Source organism: Stenella coeruleoalba, assembly GCF_951394435.1.
Source record: "Stenella coeruleoalba genome assembly, chromosome: 8".
NCBI classification, from domain to species: Eukaryota; Metazoa; Chordata; class Mammalia; order Artiodactyla; family Delphinidae; genus Stenella; species Stenella coeruleoalba.
Window position 1 is genome coordinate 71207281 of NC_137154.1, and position 17605 is coordinate 71224885.

Here is a 17605-nt window from a genome sequence, read left to right on the forward strand (position 1 = left end):
ATTTCCTTTCTTGCCTTACTGCACTGGCTAGGATTTCCTGTATCATGTTGTAAGTAAGAGTGATGAGAGTGGATATCCTTGCCGTTTTGCTGATCTTCAGGGGAAAGCATTCAGTCTTTCACCGATAAGTATGATATTAGCTGTAGGTTCTTTGTGCTCTTTGTCAACTTGAGGAAATTTCTCTGTTCCTGCTTTGCTGCAAGTTTATACCCTTAATGGGTGTTGGATTTTTTCAAATGCTTTTCTTCATCAAATGATATGGTTATGTGATTTTTCTTGTTTACCTTGTTGATATGCTGGATTACATAGATTCATTTTCAAACATTGAACTAGCCTTGCGTTCCTGGAATAAACCCCACTTGGATGTGGTATATACATCTTTGTATATATATTACTAAATTCAGTTTGCTACCTAACAACAAAAACTAGGATAAAAAGAGCATCTGTTTAGTTTAGCTGAGTGGTTTGTAAACCTGGCTGATTAGAATCAACTGGCAGACTTTTAAATGTACATTTCTAAGCCTTGACCACACACTGATTGAGTTTGGCATGCTACCTAGGAATCTGCATTTTAAACTAGCTTATGGAGCCAAGTTGGCCCAACCGTCTGTTTATAAATTGAAGTTACACATTGAGACTTGTTCAGTGTTCAAAACAAAAACAAAAATTTTGAGAGGGCTACCAGGTTTTTCCCGTTGCTTATGTGACAAACATGAACTTAATGCTTCCTACTAGAGGACAGAGAAATGAATACGGTAATAGTCTGTACCACCTGGAAGTGCTTACACTACTTAATAGGTGAAAAAGACATGCAAACACAATTACAATATATTGTGATAAATCCTGTGATCGAGATAAATGCTATAGGTGATCTGAGAATGGACCAATTAATTACCTGGATGTTTTAAGAAAGTCTTTACAAATCATGTATTTGAACTGGGTTTTTAAAAATGGTATAGGGGCTTCCTGGTGGCGCAGTGGTTGAGAGTCCGCCTGCCGACGCAGGGGACATGGGTTTGTACCCCAGTCCAGGAAGATCCCACATGCCACAGGGCGGCTGGGCCCGTGAGCCATGGCCGCTGAGCCTGCGCGTCTGGAGCCTGTGCTCCTCAATGGGAGAGGCCACAACAGTGAGAGGCCCGCGTACTGCAAAAAAAAAAAAAGGTATAAAAATTGGCACACAAAAGAAATGGCATGTGCAAATACAGTTCATTCAAATAGTGGAGAGCAGGTAGGAGATAGTGGGACATGCGGCCAAGGTGTAGAAGTTGCAGCTTAGTGTTATAGGGCCTTGATTTCTGTGCTGAGGAGTTTGGACATTAGAGTCAACGAGCTTAACATTAAAGGGTGTCAAATGGAAGAACGTGATCAGAATAATATTTTTGGAGGATAACTGATAGAACTGTGGAGTTAGAGACTGAAGAGACTGGGAGCAGGGGACAGCTGGGATGTTCGTCCATAGCTAATAGAGATGGGTGTGTAGTAGATAACACTAGGGTGGAGAGTAAGGGGAGACTGGAGATGCACTGTACACCAGGAGGTTTGTATCACAGGCTTTTCTGCAGAGGCGGAGAGGGTGTTTTTACCCAGGCTTAGGGGGGAAAGAGAAAACATTTTTCCAGAGGATGTGGCTTCAATTACTTCTCTTCATTTTCCTTCAGTCCACCAGCCCTAGCCATGCTGTGGTAGCCAATGTTCAGCATGTCTTACATCTAATGAAGCAACACAGTAAAGTCTTGTGCAACGACCGAGTAGTCAGCAGTGTTCCTTTGGCAAAGCAAGTGTCTTCACGAAGTGGGAAAAGCAAGAAGTCAGCAACGCCTTCCCCCTCTAGCAGCATTAATGAAGAGCTGGCAGAAGTCTTAGAGACTTTACAAGATGAATTTGGGCAAATGAGCTTGTGAGTTTCAGCTTTTTTGTTTTTTTAGTTATATTTAGTTCTAAAACCTCATTTAACTTCTTGGTGACTTTATTAATTCTGTCATATTTCAATATTTTAAGAAATATTTGTTGAACACAGTCCTTGCACCAACCACTGAACAAGTTACTAGGACTTTAACCAATACAACTGTTCTGGGTGAAATCTCTCCTTTTTCTATAACTGTTAAATGTTTTGGAGACCAAGGTTTACATTTAAGTTTTATTTCCTTGTTTGGGAGCTTGATCTACATTGACTTTGGCTATACGTAACTGATAAGTTAGGAATTGAGTGTTTGAAGAACAAGATCCTTCTCTAGACTTTCCTTTTCTACATATGTAATGCTCTTGTGGGGGAGGTAGAGATGTAAATAATAAGTGCTTTGAAATTAAGAACTCTTCTTGCATTTGCATCCAGTACCTTTTTTAAACTTTTACACTATCACTAATAATATGGAAAATTTTGCTCTATTTTTAAAAGTTGAGTCTTTTTTTTTTTTAGGTTTGTTTTTATGTGGACCATTGTCTTTATTGGATTTGGTACAGAATTGCTTCTGTTTTTTTATGTTTTGGTTTTTTGGCCGCAAGGCATTTGGGATCTTAGCTCCCTGACCAGGGATCGAACCTGCACCCCCTGCACTGGAAGGCGAAGTCTTAACCACTGGACCACCAGGGAAGTCCCAAAATTGAGTCGTTTTTTAATGCGCAGAGCAGTGGTCCCATGGGGAGTGAGATGTAGTGGACTTAACCAGCTGACACAGGAAACTTAACCAGGCTCTCCTGTTTTTTATACAGTGACCACCAGCAGCTTGCGAAACTTATCCAAGAATCACCAACCACTGAACTGAAAGACAACCTAGAGTGCGAACTGGAGGCATTGGTGGGCAGGATGGAGGCAAAGGCCAATCAAATAACTAAAGTTCGAAAATATCAAGCCCAGGTAACTGTTTTCCTTAACTCGTTTCTAATAATTAAAAAAACAAGAGTAAAACACAACAAAATAACCCCTTTTCTTCAAATATGTTAATTGATGCCCTTGTAAGTGTATCATAGAAAGAAAGCTACAGGAAGTATTTTTCACTGTAGACACTTATTAATTCATTGCATTAGTTATTAAGAAATGGTGTTAAGCAGGCTAAGAAAGAGGACACTGTCTTGAAGTCTCAGAGTAGATTTTATAATCTAAAATACATCTTCCAAGTACTGAATATATTTCATATTCTTATATGAACAAGCTTTACCTCTGTGATGAGTTTAAACGGTTCCGAGTTTACCCAAGTCTTTTTAAAAACACCTAGAAATTCTTAATTTCTAAAGGAATAAATCGGATGTAAATATGTGAAAAAGATCTTTAGTTACATTTATGTTACTAATTATATTAATAAAACAACCATGTATTTAGTATCTACTAAGTGCAATGGGAAGTCACACTCCAGGGTTTCCATCCAGAGAGAAGTGTAATGACTGGTGTATTTAAGAGAAGACTGTGACTGCCGGGAGGGGGTAGAGACAGGAGAGAGGCTGCGAGACCAACTACGCCATTTAAGCTTATTTTGATCAGAGGTCACCGGTGACTGCAGTTGGGGAGAAGTAGACAGATTTGAGGTGAGTCTTGGAAATAGAATTATCAGGGCTGCTTGCCGCTGGATATCATGTGGAGGGAGAGGACGGTGGTACAGCTGACTGAAACGGAGAAGACTGGTAGCAGAACAGGTCGGCAGACATTTATTAATTGGTTGCTGTGTAATAGGCACAATGCTGAGTGCTCTATGTCATCTTATTTAATTTTCATGGAAGGCTTATGAGGTGAGTATATATTTCATTTTACAAATGAGGAAACTGGAGCCAAGGTCCTGGGAAGTGGGCATACCCTAAAATGAAACTATGTAACTGGCCCAAGGACATACTGGCTCACTGGTAAATGGCAGAGGTATGATGCAGACTGGGGTCCAAAACCTAGCTTTATAAGCATTTTTTTCCAAAGTTCACATACTAAAAATAAAACAATAAATACAAGCAAATGATTCCTATAGGAGTAATGATCTAATTTGTTTCCTGTACATTAGATTTAACTTTATTCTAATGGAACACCAGTGTGCCAGGAGCTAGAGTAAAAATAAAGCTCCCTATTTGAAATTAAATTATTCTAAAAGGTGAAATAATAAAATTAAAAATCCTTTTCATAGTATTAATACATTACCATTACATCCCTTCATCCATCTGCAACGTGCTTCTTTGTCTGTGCAGACTAGTTTCTAGGATGCCTTTCTCCTTCGTGTATTAAAATCTTGTCTTCCATTTCCCATGTCAGATTTTTTTGCCGCCTCCCTGAGACCTTCCCCCGAACTCCCTTGCTTCTCACTCACCCTGTGCTGCACTTTGGCAAGTCTTAACTTCTGATACAGCACCAGAATTGATGTGTTGACTCTTGCTTACAGGTGTTTATGTCACTATATATTTTAAACACTGTTAAATGACTAGTACAATAGATTTTTGAAGCCTTTAAAAATATAAACCCAGAATATATTATATGTGTTTTAGTATGAGAGTTAGAAATAACAGTTTTCAGAAAAATATGTTTTCATTAATTTCTCCTTTTTTCCCTGCCTTGGTTTTTTGGTATAGCTGGAGAAACAGAAGTTGGAGAAGCAGAAGAGGGGATTAAGAACCACCAAAAAGACTCTTGAAGAAGGAAACAGCAGCGGCCGTTCTTCTGCAACCACAGGGACCACAAATAAGAAGGACTTTGCCAAACCAAGACCTGGAGAAAAAAGCAGGAAAAATCTTCAGTTATTGAAGGACATGCAAACCATACAGAATTCATTACAGAGCAATAGTTTGTGTTGGGATTACTGACTGGTACCAGGTCATAAATGTTATTCACATAATCCGTACCTCATCAATCAGATGTTGACAGTTTACTTTCCAGGTCTCATACTCTTACGTTGGAATTAATTAATAGCAGGTATTAAGGGGCCCAAGCTTCATTACATAGGCTTCTTGTGTTACATATCACAACTAAATGTTAACCCATCTAAGTGGAAACCAGGGGAGTTTTAAAGGCCAAGAAGCCACACGTACTCTGTTTCCTTGTTTGAGATGAATTTGCTGTACTGAGATATTGCACTTTGTAAACAAATTACCAATGTTTGTTTTACTTGTGGGTGTGATTTTTTTAATAGCTCTATATATCTAAGTAAAATGAGGTTTAAATTATCAAAGTATGAGGCTGTCCCATAGGCAGTGTTTGAAAAGTCTCATTTTTAAATCTTCCCCTGGCGTGAATTGCCCACTTCTCCTTTTCAATGCAACCATTAAATGTACTTTGTTTCAACTATTGATGGAGGTTTTCTATATTTAAATATTTATACATATTTAAGAGGATTGTTTTCTTTTGACACTCCAAACATTGATCAGTGTTAAATACACCTTTATCGATGTTAATCCACCATTAAAAATTTTTGAAGACCGAAGCATTCATTTTAAATCAGTTAACTGTGAAGATTACAAAAGCATGTTTAAAACTATAAACAAATTGTAAATGAGGTTTTAGAATGAAGAGAGAATGGGAGGTGTTGTAAAGCATATATGTTTGTATTTTTAGATAATACCTGTTTGTAATCATGCTATTTATTTCAAGGCATTATGGTTTTTAATCTTAAAACTTAGAAGAACCCCTTGGCTATTTACTTTTATTGGTGTACAGTGTGAGTGCAATATTAACTGTACACATGCAATTGTCATTGTGTTAATAATGTAAATCGCAATTTTGAATAGATCAAGACATGTTAACTTTTTATAAATTTGCCACTGAAATCAATAAAGCAGCTTTCTTAAGGACGCTGAAATTTTCCTTAACAGCCTGTTAATAAAGGCTTTATTTGTTGCATTCTATCAATCAAAAAAATACACTTTTAAATAGGACATTAACGTATTATGAGGAACAGTAAGAATATATGGTATTTACTACATAATTTACTTGCCTTTTTCATGCTTACATAGATACTAGGCCCAACAAAACTGGATTATCTCATGGTATAATGTTAAGATACTCTTAAGAGTACTAATGAACATGTTAACTAGATACTAAAGCAATTCCTTTTTTTGCCTCCCCTGGGATTGAAATGGAGTTCTAGGATTTTATCTAGACAACAGCATGAATTGTAGTGGCTGTCTGGGCACCAAGCTTGTTAGGCCTTTTACTGAATTCATTGTCTACAAAGTGTTTAATTAAGTGTCCTTAGATTTGGGGGTATTTGTGAATCTCCTAAACTTGTGTGTACACCTCTGCTTACATGTACAGTTTTCTTCCTTAGCAAGCAAGGTATGCTTACAAGCGGGCTGTAGACACCTGAATTACACGTTTCGGTACAGTGTGGTGGTGGCATGTGTACCACAGAGGCGGTGGCACAGAGGGAGGTGAGGCATGGCAGAGAAGGGAGTGATGAACAGGGATCATATCCTGGAGGAGGAAATGATGCCTAAACTCTACAAAACAGGAGTAACTCCAAGGGAGAACAGTTCCAGGTCAACAAGGTAAAATGAACAAAAGCAAGGAGGCAGGAGTCTGCCCTTTATATGGGAGAATTGGGACTAGCTGAGCAGTACTAGTACATAAAAGTTGAGGTATGCTGATGAGAATAGAAGGGTAAGCAGACAGGTGACAGGAGGCTCAGGAGCTTCGACTTAACCACACAGGCCTCTAAATTTTATATCCCTGATCATAAAGGAAAAAGGTACACCTATGCAACCAATACTCACAGATAAATATAAAGTTATAAAACATAGAACTCTCCACTCAAAAGTTTTGTGTAAATATATAAAAAGTGCTAAGACCACCCTCCCAGGCTTCCACACACCTCAATGGATTATCTTTTTTTTTTTAGATTTACATTTGTTAGAAACACTTTCATTACAAGTGTTTTTCTTCATTACATGCATTACAGAATGGGTATCATTTGCATGCACTGAAATAACACTGCTGAACACAGCTTCAGCTAGCTTTGCAGGAAGTATCTTTATTATGTCCTCTTAACATGCATTACAAAATGGGTGGGTATCACTTCCAGTCCCTAAAATGACACTGTGCTGAACACAGCTTGCAAGTAGCTGTGTTAGCAACATCGTTATTATAAGGGTTTCTTTTTAATTGAACAAATTTGACATGTAACATTGTATAAATTTCAAGGTGTACAATGATTGCCACTGTAGTGATATTTATCACATAATTATAGTATAATATTGTCTATATTCATTATATTATACATTATCTCTGTGGCTTATTTACTGCTTGTTGCAAGTTTGTACCCTTAACATCGATCTTATCCCTCTAAGCTCCATCTCCTGGTCACCACCATTTTACTGGTTTTTGAGTTTGACTATTTTAGATTCCACATATGAGATCATGCAGTCTTTTTCTCTGACTTACTTATATCAGTATAATGTGCTCAAGGTCCCTTCATGTTGTTGCAAATGGCAGGATATCTTCCTTTCTCGTGGCTGAATAATATTCTATTGTGTATATATAACACATCATTTGTATCCATTCATCTATTGATGGGCATTTAGGTTGTTTCCATATCTTGGCTATTGTGAATAATGCTGCAGTAAACCTGGGAATGCATGTATTCTCTTTGAAATTCTATTTTCATTTCCTTTGGGTATTTACCTGGAAGTATGTTAGCTCAATTTTGAAATTTTTTTTTTTTTTTTTTGTGGTACGCAGGCCTCTCACTGCTGCGGCCTCTCCCGTTGCGGAGCACAGGCTCCGGACGCACAGGCCCAGTGGCCATGGCCCACGGGCCCAGCCGCTCCGCCGCATGCGGGATCCTCCCGGACCGGGGCACGAACCTGCGTCCCCTGCATCGGCAGGCGGACTCCCAACCACTGCGCCACCAGGGAAGACCAATTTTGAAATTTTTGATGAGCCTCCATATTGTTTTCCATAGTAGTTGGACCAGTTTACATTCCCACAACAGTGTACAGTTGAACCTTGTAGATGTACAGTTGAACACTTGAACAAAAGCATTTCTGCATTCAGAGATTCAACCAAACTCAGAGTTCACTGAAAAAAAATCTAAGTGGACCTGCACAGTTCTAACTTGTGTTAAGTGTCAACTGTATAAGGGTTCCCTTTTCACCACATCCTCACCAGCACCCGTTATGTCACTTCTTGGTGACAGCCATTCTAACAGGTATGAGGTGTCTTATTATGGTTTTTATTTGCATTTCCCTGAAGATTAGGCATGTTGAGCATTTTTTCATGTACCTGTTTGCCATTCTGATATCCTCTTTGGAAAAATGTCCATTTAGTTATGCCCATTTTATAGCTGGATTGGGTTTTCTTGTTGTTATTAAGTTGTATGTATTGTTTACATATATTTTGGACATTAAGCCCTTATTTAATATATGGTGTGCAAAAATTTTTCTCCCATTCAGTAGGTTATCCTTTCATTTTTTGTCTCTTTCGCTGTGCAGAATTCTGAGTTTGATGTAGTCCCATTTGTTTTTTGCTTTTGTTTGTGCTTTTGGCATTATGTCCAAAAAATCATTGCTAAGACCAATATTAAGGAGCTTCTCCCCTTCTAGAAGTTTTATGGTGTCAGGTCTTATGTTTAAGTCGTTGATCCATTTCAAGTTATTTTTTTTTAAATTATGATTTCTGTTAATATATTCAAAGCAGGACTTGATTACATTATCAAAAATTGCCCCCTCATCTCCTCATTTACTATCCAATTAGCCTGTTTTATTCACAGCACTTATCACTATTCAAGTTAATTTTTGTGAATGGTGTTAGCTAGGCATCCAATTTCATTGTTGTGCATGTGTTCTTCTCTGGTTTCCCAGCACCACTTTTTGAAGAGACTATCCTTTCCCCATTGGGTGTTCTTGGCTCCCTCGTCAAATATTAGGTGATGACTGGGATTTAATTCTGGGCTTTCTATTCTATTCCATTGGTCAATGTGTCTATTTTTGTGCCAGTACCATAATGTTTTTATTACTGCGGCTTTGTAATATAGTTTGAAATCTGAACACATGATATCCACAGCTTAGTTCTTTTTTCTCAGGATTATTTTGGCTGTTCGGGGCTTTTTTGTGGTTCCACAAAAATTTTTGGATTCTTTCTTCTGTGTCTGTAAAAGAATGCCTTTGGCACTTTGATGGGAACTGCACTGAATCTGTAGATAGCTTTGGGTAGTAAGGACATCTAGTAAAGTCCTCCATTGGGTTCTTCCAATCCACGAACATAGGATGTCTTTCCATTTGTGTCGTCTTTGATTTCTTTCAGCAGCCTTGTAGTTTTCATTGTACAGATCTTTCACTTCCTTGGTTAAACTTTTCCTCAGTAGTATATTGTTTTTGTGCTATTTTGAGTGGGATAGTTTTATCAATATTTTGTTTTCAGATGCTTCATCATTAGTGCAAAGGAATGCAACTGACTTATGTATGACGATTTTGTATCCTGGAACTTTACTGAAATTGTTGATTAGTCCCAACAGTGTTTTGGTTGACTCTGGGATTATCTATATATAAAACCAAATCATCACAAATAGAGACATTTTACTTCTTCCTTTCTGATTTGGATGCCTTTTTAAATTCTCTTGCCTAGTTGGTGTAGCTAGGAATTCCAATACTATAATGAATATGAGTGGTGAGACAATGATGAGGGCATCATTGTCTTGTTCCTGATCTTAGAGGAAAAACTTTCAACTGTTCTCCATTAACAGCTGTGGGTTTATGGTACACAGCCTTTGTTATATTGAGGTATATTCTTTTTTTACCCAATCTGTTAAAGGTTTTTATTATGAAAGGATGTTGTATTTTGTCAGATCCTTTTTCTGCATTTATTGAAATGATCATATAATTTTTCTTTCATTTTATTGAAGTGATGTATTATTACATTTATTGATTTGCATATGTTAAATCATCCTTGCATACAAGGGATCAATCCCACTTTGGTCATGGTATATAATCCTATTTGCGTGTCCTTGAATTTGGTTTGCTAATATTTGGTTGAGAGTTTTTGCGTCTATATTCAGCAGGGATATTGGTCTGTAGTTTTCTTGTATCCTCATTTGGTTCTGGTATCAATGTAATGCTGGCCTTGTAGATGACTTTGGAAGAATTCCCTCCTCCTTAATACTTTGGAAGTGTTTGGAGGAAGATTGTGTTCATTCTTCTTTATATGTTTGGTAGAATTCACCACTGAAGCCATCTGGTACTGTAGGTTTCTGTGTTGGGATTTTTTTGATTACTGTTTCAGTTCCTTTACTCATTACTGGTCTGTCATGGAGATCTCTCCTCAGAAATCTGGGGTGTCGCTGAAAAGCAATGGGACCCTCCAACTGCAGCCCACAAGCTGAGTAGACTTATACTTACCCTTTGCACTTTCCACCTCCTCTGCTGGAGAGGTTGCTGCTGCCGCCACAGCCAGTGTCACCACATCTCCCTTGGCTCCCTAGCCTCCTTTGAGGTTTCATTCACCCAATTTCAGATACAGAGATGAATCTCTCTCAGGTGTCCTGGTATGCTGTGCAGAGGCACTTGTGTCCAGTTATGGATGTCTGATTCGTTAGAAGTCGAAGGGAGAGAAAAGGAAGCACTGGTGCCACTGTGATGCTGATGTCTTCACTAAAGGATCATCTTAAAGGCACTCCACTTTGGAGACTCCTGCAAAAGGTAAAAGGAAACCCCTGGAAAGTTTTAAAAGGAGAAGTGATAGATTTGCACTTAGATTGCTCTGAATGGAATTTAGATTCTGAATGGAATTAGATTGCTTTGAATGGAATTTCAAGTGAATATGAGGGTATTAAGACTAGAAGTTTTAAATTCTTGAACCTCTTCAGTCATCTACATTCTTTTATGTGGCATCAGACCAAGATGATAAAGGCTTAAGGGAGGGAAATGGAACAATGCACAGAGAGAATGGATTTATAAAATATTTGGAATAGAAAATTTAGCTTTAATACTGACAGACTGGTCACTTAAATACTGTTATAAATTTTCTTATAACAAATTTCAATGATAAAATCATTTTGGTACCAATTTTGCTAATACTGGATGTACTAATAACGGAAATTATACTTACTCATTGCAAAACCAAGAGCAGGGCAAAAGGTTCAGACTAGTGAGTTAACAAGTGAAAAAACACTGATTTTGAGTATTTGATTTATCTGATCAAACTGAACATTTCCTTTAGAGCAGCTGCTATGAAACGGCCCTTTCCTCAAAAAATTCCAAATAACATTTCTGCAAAAGAAACTTAAGGTAAACAACTTAGAACAAGGACAAAGTTTAAAAGTCAGTTGAAATTTTCTTTTAATTAAAGACCCAAGGGACAAGAAGCTCCTTTGTGTTACAGTACATAACATATGGCTCTTATACAGAGTAAAATAGACACCAGGGAGTCAAGTGTTTATACCAGCGCTGAATTCTTACTGTAGCAGCCAAAAAGTGAAGCAGGATTTCCTTTACTGGCATTGAGACTGTAATACATTTTTACATGCAATAAATTCTTTGGTAGACTTAATCATTCAGTGGAATTATAGAATTTGCAAAGGAAAGTAATAGTCAAATATTTCATGTAAAATTTGAGCACAGTACTTCTCACCATATGCTATTTATACAGACTTCAGAAAAAATGTCAATCCTACTAAACCTTTACCTACTGCCTCAAAATTTGCTAGTTAACTTCTCTGTGTTCAAAAAAAAAATGTAACTATAATAAAGTAGGGCAGATAATGAGTTTTTTAAATATGTTTCATGATGTTTCTAGTAATTGTGCAAATGGAAACTAATCTGAAGGATGTGGAATTCTTTGAAATCCTGGATGGCTACCACTTTCTCCTCTCCATCCTCCTCCCAAGCACATCTGTAAGGCATCATTTTGGAACAGCTATCTAATACATCTTAAATTAAGTACATAAATAATGACAGCAATAATTTTCAACTATTACTACACCATAATATCCTCAAGACTTTGCCTTATTATATGAAGAACACGAGTTTTGAATGGTGAAAGTAAATCACTTACTACAAAAAGGAAAAACCCATGATGGGCAAAGGAGCATCAAATGATCTTGATTATGACACTGAAGTCCAGTATGTATAATGCCATGAAATGTCAGTATTGGTTTGGTTTGAAAACTGATGCTCCTCCTTCTGTGCAATGAGTGCTCTTCCATCAAGAAGTATATTTCTGAAGTAGTTTGTGTTTTGATTTTACCACACACCAAAATTTCTGAGACAGCATTTTCCTTTTAAAATCAGAAACTTGTTCCCACTGTGGATCCAGGACTGAAGCATTTTAATGTTCTTTGGGTGACTTATAAGATTAGTGTCATAATCATGTAATTACATGTGGGGTTATTTCACTTAAACCACCTGCACTGCTACAGTTCTAAACTCATCCTAGAGAGATTTAAAATAAATAAAGTGACTTAAGTTCTCTCACAGATGGGTTCTATATTCAGAAACTTTCTCCTCATGAAGCTGCCACTGTAATCAGAGTTCATGGCGATGACCGATGGCCCCATCCAGTAGCCCTCTCACACAACAGTCTGTACAGGAGTGACACACTGTGCAGGAGAACCGGCTCTCTCCGAGGATGAGGTTGATCGGTTGGAAATTTCTCTCTGTAGTTCCTCTACTTTCTTCTGAAGCTCTGCTCGTTTAGCAAGAAGTTCTTTATATCTGTTGTGAATGGGCTCCTACAAGAGCAGCACACCCTAAAATTATTTAACTAGGCAATCCTAAACAAACCCAAAGTCAAGTCATTCCAGTATAGAGCTCCTTCCCTCAATGCTGCAATGTGTGTGTTTTCAGCTATGGGAACCACACCCACCTTTCCAGAACATCAGTGAAAACTAACTTCAGGGACTCCTCTGACACCACTGCTCTTTTCACTGGCTTCCCTAGTGCCCCCCAAGTGTTTCCACAGAATACCCTGAAACTGGTACTTAGACAAATACAACAAATAATTAAGTAATAATGTAATCTAAAAGCCAATACTCAAAGATTTCCTGTCATTTAGTTGCAGACTTTTTAGTCTTTTAAACAGTTCTAAGCAGTAAATATTCCATAACATTTTTTAAAAATCAACCAGAATTTTGTTAGGCTTTTAACTTTCCTAAAGCTATTTTCTCCAGCCTATTAAAACAAGACCTCTAGTCCAGCGCCCTCATTTTATAGAAGAGGGGAAAAAAGACAAAACAGAAGTGACTTGTCCAAGGCCAAACAAGCGAGTCATGATAAGAACCAAGTGTACTGATTATCCCTATGTAGTGCTTTTTCTACTATGCAATTAAAACTGTTAACAGGAAAAAGTGAAAGCTTTAAATATGCACAGATAATTTTTCTAGCTGCTTTAAAGGGGACGAATGTAATTCATACAACTGCATGGATAAAAACTCTCATTGTATATTGCAGGGCATACCTGTGGCTTCATCCGTGGATTCCACCTTACGTAGTATCCCACCCAGAGCTCTAGGTGGCGCATGCTGGCTACTGGATAAAGGACATGATTGGAATAGCTCCCATAGAGAGGATTAGTGAAGTCCTCCAGCTGACTATTTATGTAAGACCACAATGACACAGTCCTTTTGGGAAGATTCTATAAGAAGGAAAAAGATTCTCCATTACATAAGCTAATTATACTTTAGATGGAATTTGTAAAGAGGTATATTGTGTTCATTTAAATTGTTTCAGAGGGAGAGAGAACTCAAGACACTGTGGTGACAGCCCCACTTAGATTAAAATTAGAGGGTATTGGAAAACTGTGCAGTTCTGCAAAAAGTTAAAGAGTTACCATACCAGCAATTCCACTCTTAGGTATATACCCAAGAGAAGTGAAAACACATGCACACACAACCCAGTACACAAATGTTCAAAGTAGCATCAGTCATAATAGCCAAAAAGTAGAAACAACCCAAAAGACCATCAACTGATAAATGGATAAAATGCAGTATATCAATACAATGGATGATTCAGTCATAAAAAGGAATGAAGTACTGATACACGCTACAAATTGAACCTTGAAAACATTATGCTAAGTGAAAGAAGCCAAACACAAAGGCCACACCCTGACTGATTTCATTTATATGAAATGTCCAGAAGAGGCAAATTAAGAGACAGATTAGTGTTTGCCAGGGTCTGAGAGGAGAGAAGAATGGGAAGCAACTACTAATAGGTATGGGGTTTCTTTTCAGTGTTCTGAAATTAATGGTGGTGATGCCTATACAACTCTAGAGATGCTAAAACCCACGAAATTATACACTTTAAAAGAGTGAATTTTATGGAATGCAAATTATAGCTCAGTTTTAAAAACATTTCTTTTTTTAAAGATATAGTGAATCCTATCTGAGGCTCTCAAAAAATGAAAGTATCTTTGGAAGTTATCTATTAATTACCTAACATGCAAGAAATTCTTTTTTTGTACCAATAATTGTTTCTTTTATTGCTGAGTAGTACTACATCATATAGAAATACCACAGGTGAAGGGCATTTAGGTTGTTTTCAGTTTTCAGCCACTGTAAGTAAAGCTGGTATGAACATTTGTGGGAAGAAAATCAGAATTTTGTGGAAACAAAAAGTTTCTATTTCTCTAGGATAAATACCCAGTAGTGTGATTACCAGGTCATATGGTAAGTAAATGCATAGCTTTATATACAAATGTCAACTGTTTATGAGACAGTCAATAGATTCTTGACTGCCTACTATGCACGGAAATATTTACTGCATGCTACATACTGAAGATGTAATGGTGAATTAAAAAATTTAATACCGGTCGTCAAGGAATTTCTAGTCTAGGAAGCACTTACTACATGGCAGTTATTGTAGTGTTTTGTATGGCTTATTTTATGTAATCCTCACAACAGTAAGCAGTATTAAGTACTTTAGTAAATAAGTACTATTATCCCTACTTTACAGAAGCCTAAATTAACTTGCCCAACTTCACACAGTAAGTCAAAGATCCAAGATTTGAACCCAGGCAGCCTGGCTCCAGAGCAAGCATTCTTTGCTACTAGGCTTTATAGAAAAACATGAAGAAACTATTTTATAGCCACATTTTTTAGAATGAAAACTGAAGCAGAGGGAGACACTAATCAAGATAATTTAGAATTTCATACATAGGATAGATGTGTTTTGAGGAAGACAACCTGAAATGTAATCCTTACAAGGTTTCTTCTAAATAATATCAACCACTTAAAAGTGGTAACTCTGGGCTAGTGGGGTAACAAATTTTAACTTTCTGCTTAATATCTTTTCAGTGTTCGAATGTTTTATGGTATTATTTTACAATTTTAAAAAAAACCTTTAAAATGGCTCATACATATGCAGAATATATTTGGGGAAGTGAGCTGTCCATTCATTCAAATACATTTTTTTTTGCTAATTATATTTTTCTGCACCTGTTTTGATGGATTTCCATCCTGCAGGGAGTGACAGGTACATGGGCACTCCTAAGACTACACATACTTCAGTTCTCTTTAGGAGACACTGCTTCCTACCCATAAACTCAACTGACAGCTGGCTAGCATATTCAGCCTTGTGACAGAGGTGCTTTAAAATAGATCAGGTTCAGATGTATGGAAAGAAGCATATTACAGCATATAAAATAAAATATAGCTAAAGGAATCATCCAAAAGAACAACTGTTCAGTTGAAATCCATCAGAGGATGCACTCTAGTAGAGAAAGCACATATTAGGGATACAGGGGGGAGGGTCAGGGCTCATGTTTTACCTCTTTTCCTCTCTGCTGTTCACTGTTACAGAGGAATGTTCCAAACAAACAGCTATATAGGTGGTCCAAAATGGTAATGAGAAAATATTCATTGAATTCAAATGCTGTAGGAAACTGCAAAATCAAACACCACAAACACACAAAATTATTAAGACATTTTCTCAAGCATATTCATCCCTGTATACTGGCAGATCCTTTGTAATACTTCTTAAAATTAGGCTGAACAATATTCAAGACTATATATTTCTAAGCCATTATGGCATTATCTGCTTGGTCTTCTGTTCAAAATTATTTTCTGAGATAATTTTTCCTAATATCTCCTTTTCTTGTACAGTAAGAGTTTGAATGGTCTGATCTTGATGTTTCTGCATCCGTTTATATCAGTTAACCCTCAACGTGAGCCTAATAAATTCTGACTTGTCTTTCTCTGCCAAAAATGACCATAAGCAACATAGTAAGATGTTTCTTTAAATTTTCAACATAGTTTTGTTTCTAGGAATTACACAAAAAAATATCGACGTCTCCAGAAAATGTCAGCAATGCACAAAAATAAATTCCAAGGCAGACATGCAGATCATTTAAAAGCCAACCTACTTATCTTTTCAAGGAACATGCACTCAAACCAGGATATCTTGTAATCCAGTACTCTGGCAGCCTCTCTCTAAAAAAAGAAAATTCACTGTCTCTTTAACCTAGGACAAGTGCTTGACTGGATGTCTTGCTATTACACAAACAACACAATTTTGGGGGAATGTATCAAGGACCAATTACAGATCCCAGGAAGGAGGGTAAGGGATTTAGTATAATCCATCCTATCCATCTAATGTTTCAAGAATTATCTGAAAGCTTCTATGTAGCACTGTACCATTTACAGGACTGTGAAAAGGAATTCCATGAATATTTGGATTGTGGATTTGGGAAATAAATATTGGTGCCAAATTTTTCTTAGAATGATCCCTACCCCATAGTGGAGGAAAACAGTATGAACTGCATGCAAAAGGGACAGGGATGAAAACAACTTTGCCTTGAAGTTTCCTAAATTTATAAGCACGGTAACGTGGCAAATTTATCTTCTCAAACAATTTATCTTCTTGAACAATTCTTGAATAATAATTTTTGTGGCTGTGAAGCAAATGAAGCAGGTAATAAAGCACATGCCAACATAAAGCCAATCAATTGTAAGAAACTTTGTCAAATCACATTCATTCATTTACAGAACAAATCCCATCTCCTGTACTGTTGTTTTTTTTTTTAAATTTTTTACTTATTTTTGGCTGCATTGGGTCTTCGTTGCTGCGTGCGGGCTTTCTCTAGTTGCAGCGAGCTGGGGCTACTCTTCATTGCAGTGCATGGGCTTCTCATTGCAGTGGCTTCTCTTATCGCGGAGCATGGGCTCTAGGCGCACAGGCTTCAGTAGTGGCACGCGGGCTTAGCAGTTGTAGCTCACAGGCTCAGTAGTTGTGGCACACAGGCTTAGCCCACGGCATGTGGCATCTTCCCGGACCAGGGATTGAACCCGTGTCCCCTGCACTGGCAGGCGGACTCAACCACTGCACCACCAGGGAAGTCGCCCCATCTCCTGTACTGATACACACTCTTAACAGCCTTATTTATTAGTCAACCATGAATGCACCCTGACTCATTACATAGCAAGCCAAAGGAGCTAAGCCTATGATTAGTCTTTCATCTTTGTGGCAAAACTATTATCTCAGTTATGAGAAGATGGCTTAATCAGTGAGCATTTCCTGACAACAAAACTAAAATAGCATTATTTTAGAGCATTATTTAAATAGAGTAGTAACTGCTGCTCTTGTTTTTAAAATTCTGAGCAGAGAAGGAATATTTTGTCTCCTTACATGTTTAAACTCTAAAGGACCCTTTATCAGCTGCTTCCTGATCCCAGGACTGAGAGGATGAGGATGAGGGCAGAAGGAGGTGTAGAATCTG

The 17605-nt window shown here is 37.5% G+C and overlaps 2 protein-coding genes across 10 annotated transcripts in view; one reads left to right on the forward strand and one right to left on the reverse strand.

Annotated features, from left to right (window-relative positions):
* CEP57 (centrosomal protein 57) overlaps window positions 1–6353 on the forward strand; it is a 47943-nt gene extending 41590 nt beyond the window's left edge. Inside the window, exons 9-11 of the mRNA XM_079930349.1 lie at window positions 1662–1900; window positions 2713–2857; window positions 4543–6353. Of these exons, the coding sequence (XP_079786475.1) occupies window positions 1662–1900; window positions 2713–2857; window positions 4543–4773 (615 nt within the window). The 3' untranslated portion in view covers window positions 4774–6353. The remainder of the gene's footprint in view (window positions 1–1661; window positions 1901–2712; window positions 2858–4542) is intronic.
* A 4865-nt stretch (window positions 6354–11218) lies between these two features.
* Window positions 11219–17605, reverse strand: part of MTMR2 (myotubularin related protein 2) — a 108489-nt gene continuing 102102 nt past the window's right edge. For all 9 annotated transcript variants that reach the window (XM_079930346.1, XM_079930338.1, XM_079930343.1 and 6 more), the window contains 3 exons: window positions 15659–15772; window positions 13352–13528; window positions 11219–12626 (listed from right to left, as the gene is read on the reverse strand). In XM_079930346.1, the coding sequence (XP_079786472.1) occupies window positions 12465–12626; window positions 13352–13528; window positions 15659–15772 (453 nt within the window). In that variant the 3' untranslated portion in view covers window positions 11219–12464. The remainder of the gene's footprint in view (window positions 12627–13351; window positions 13529–15658; window positions 15773–17605) is intronic.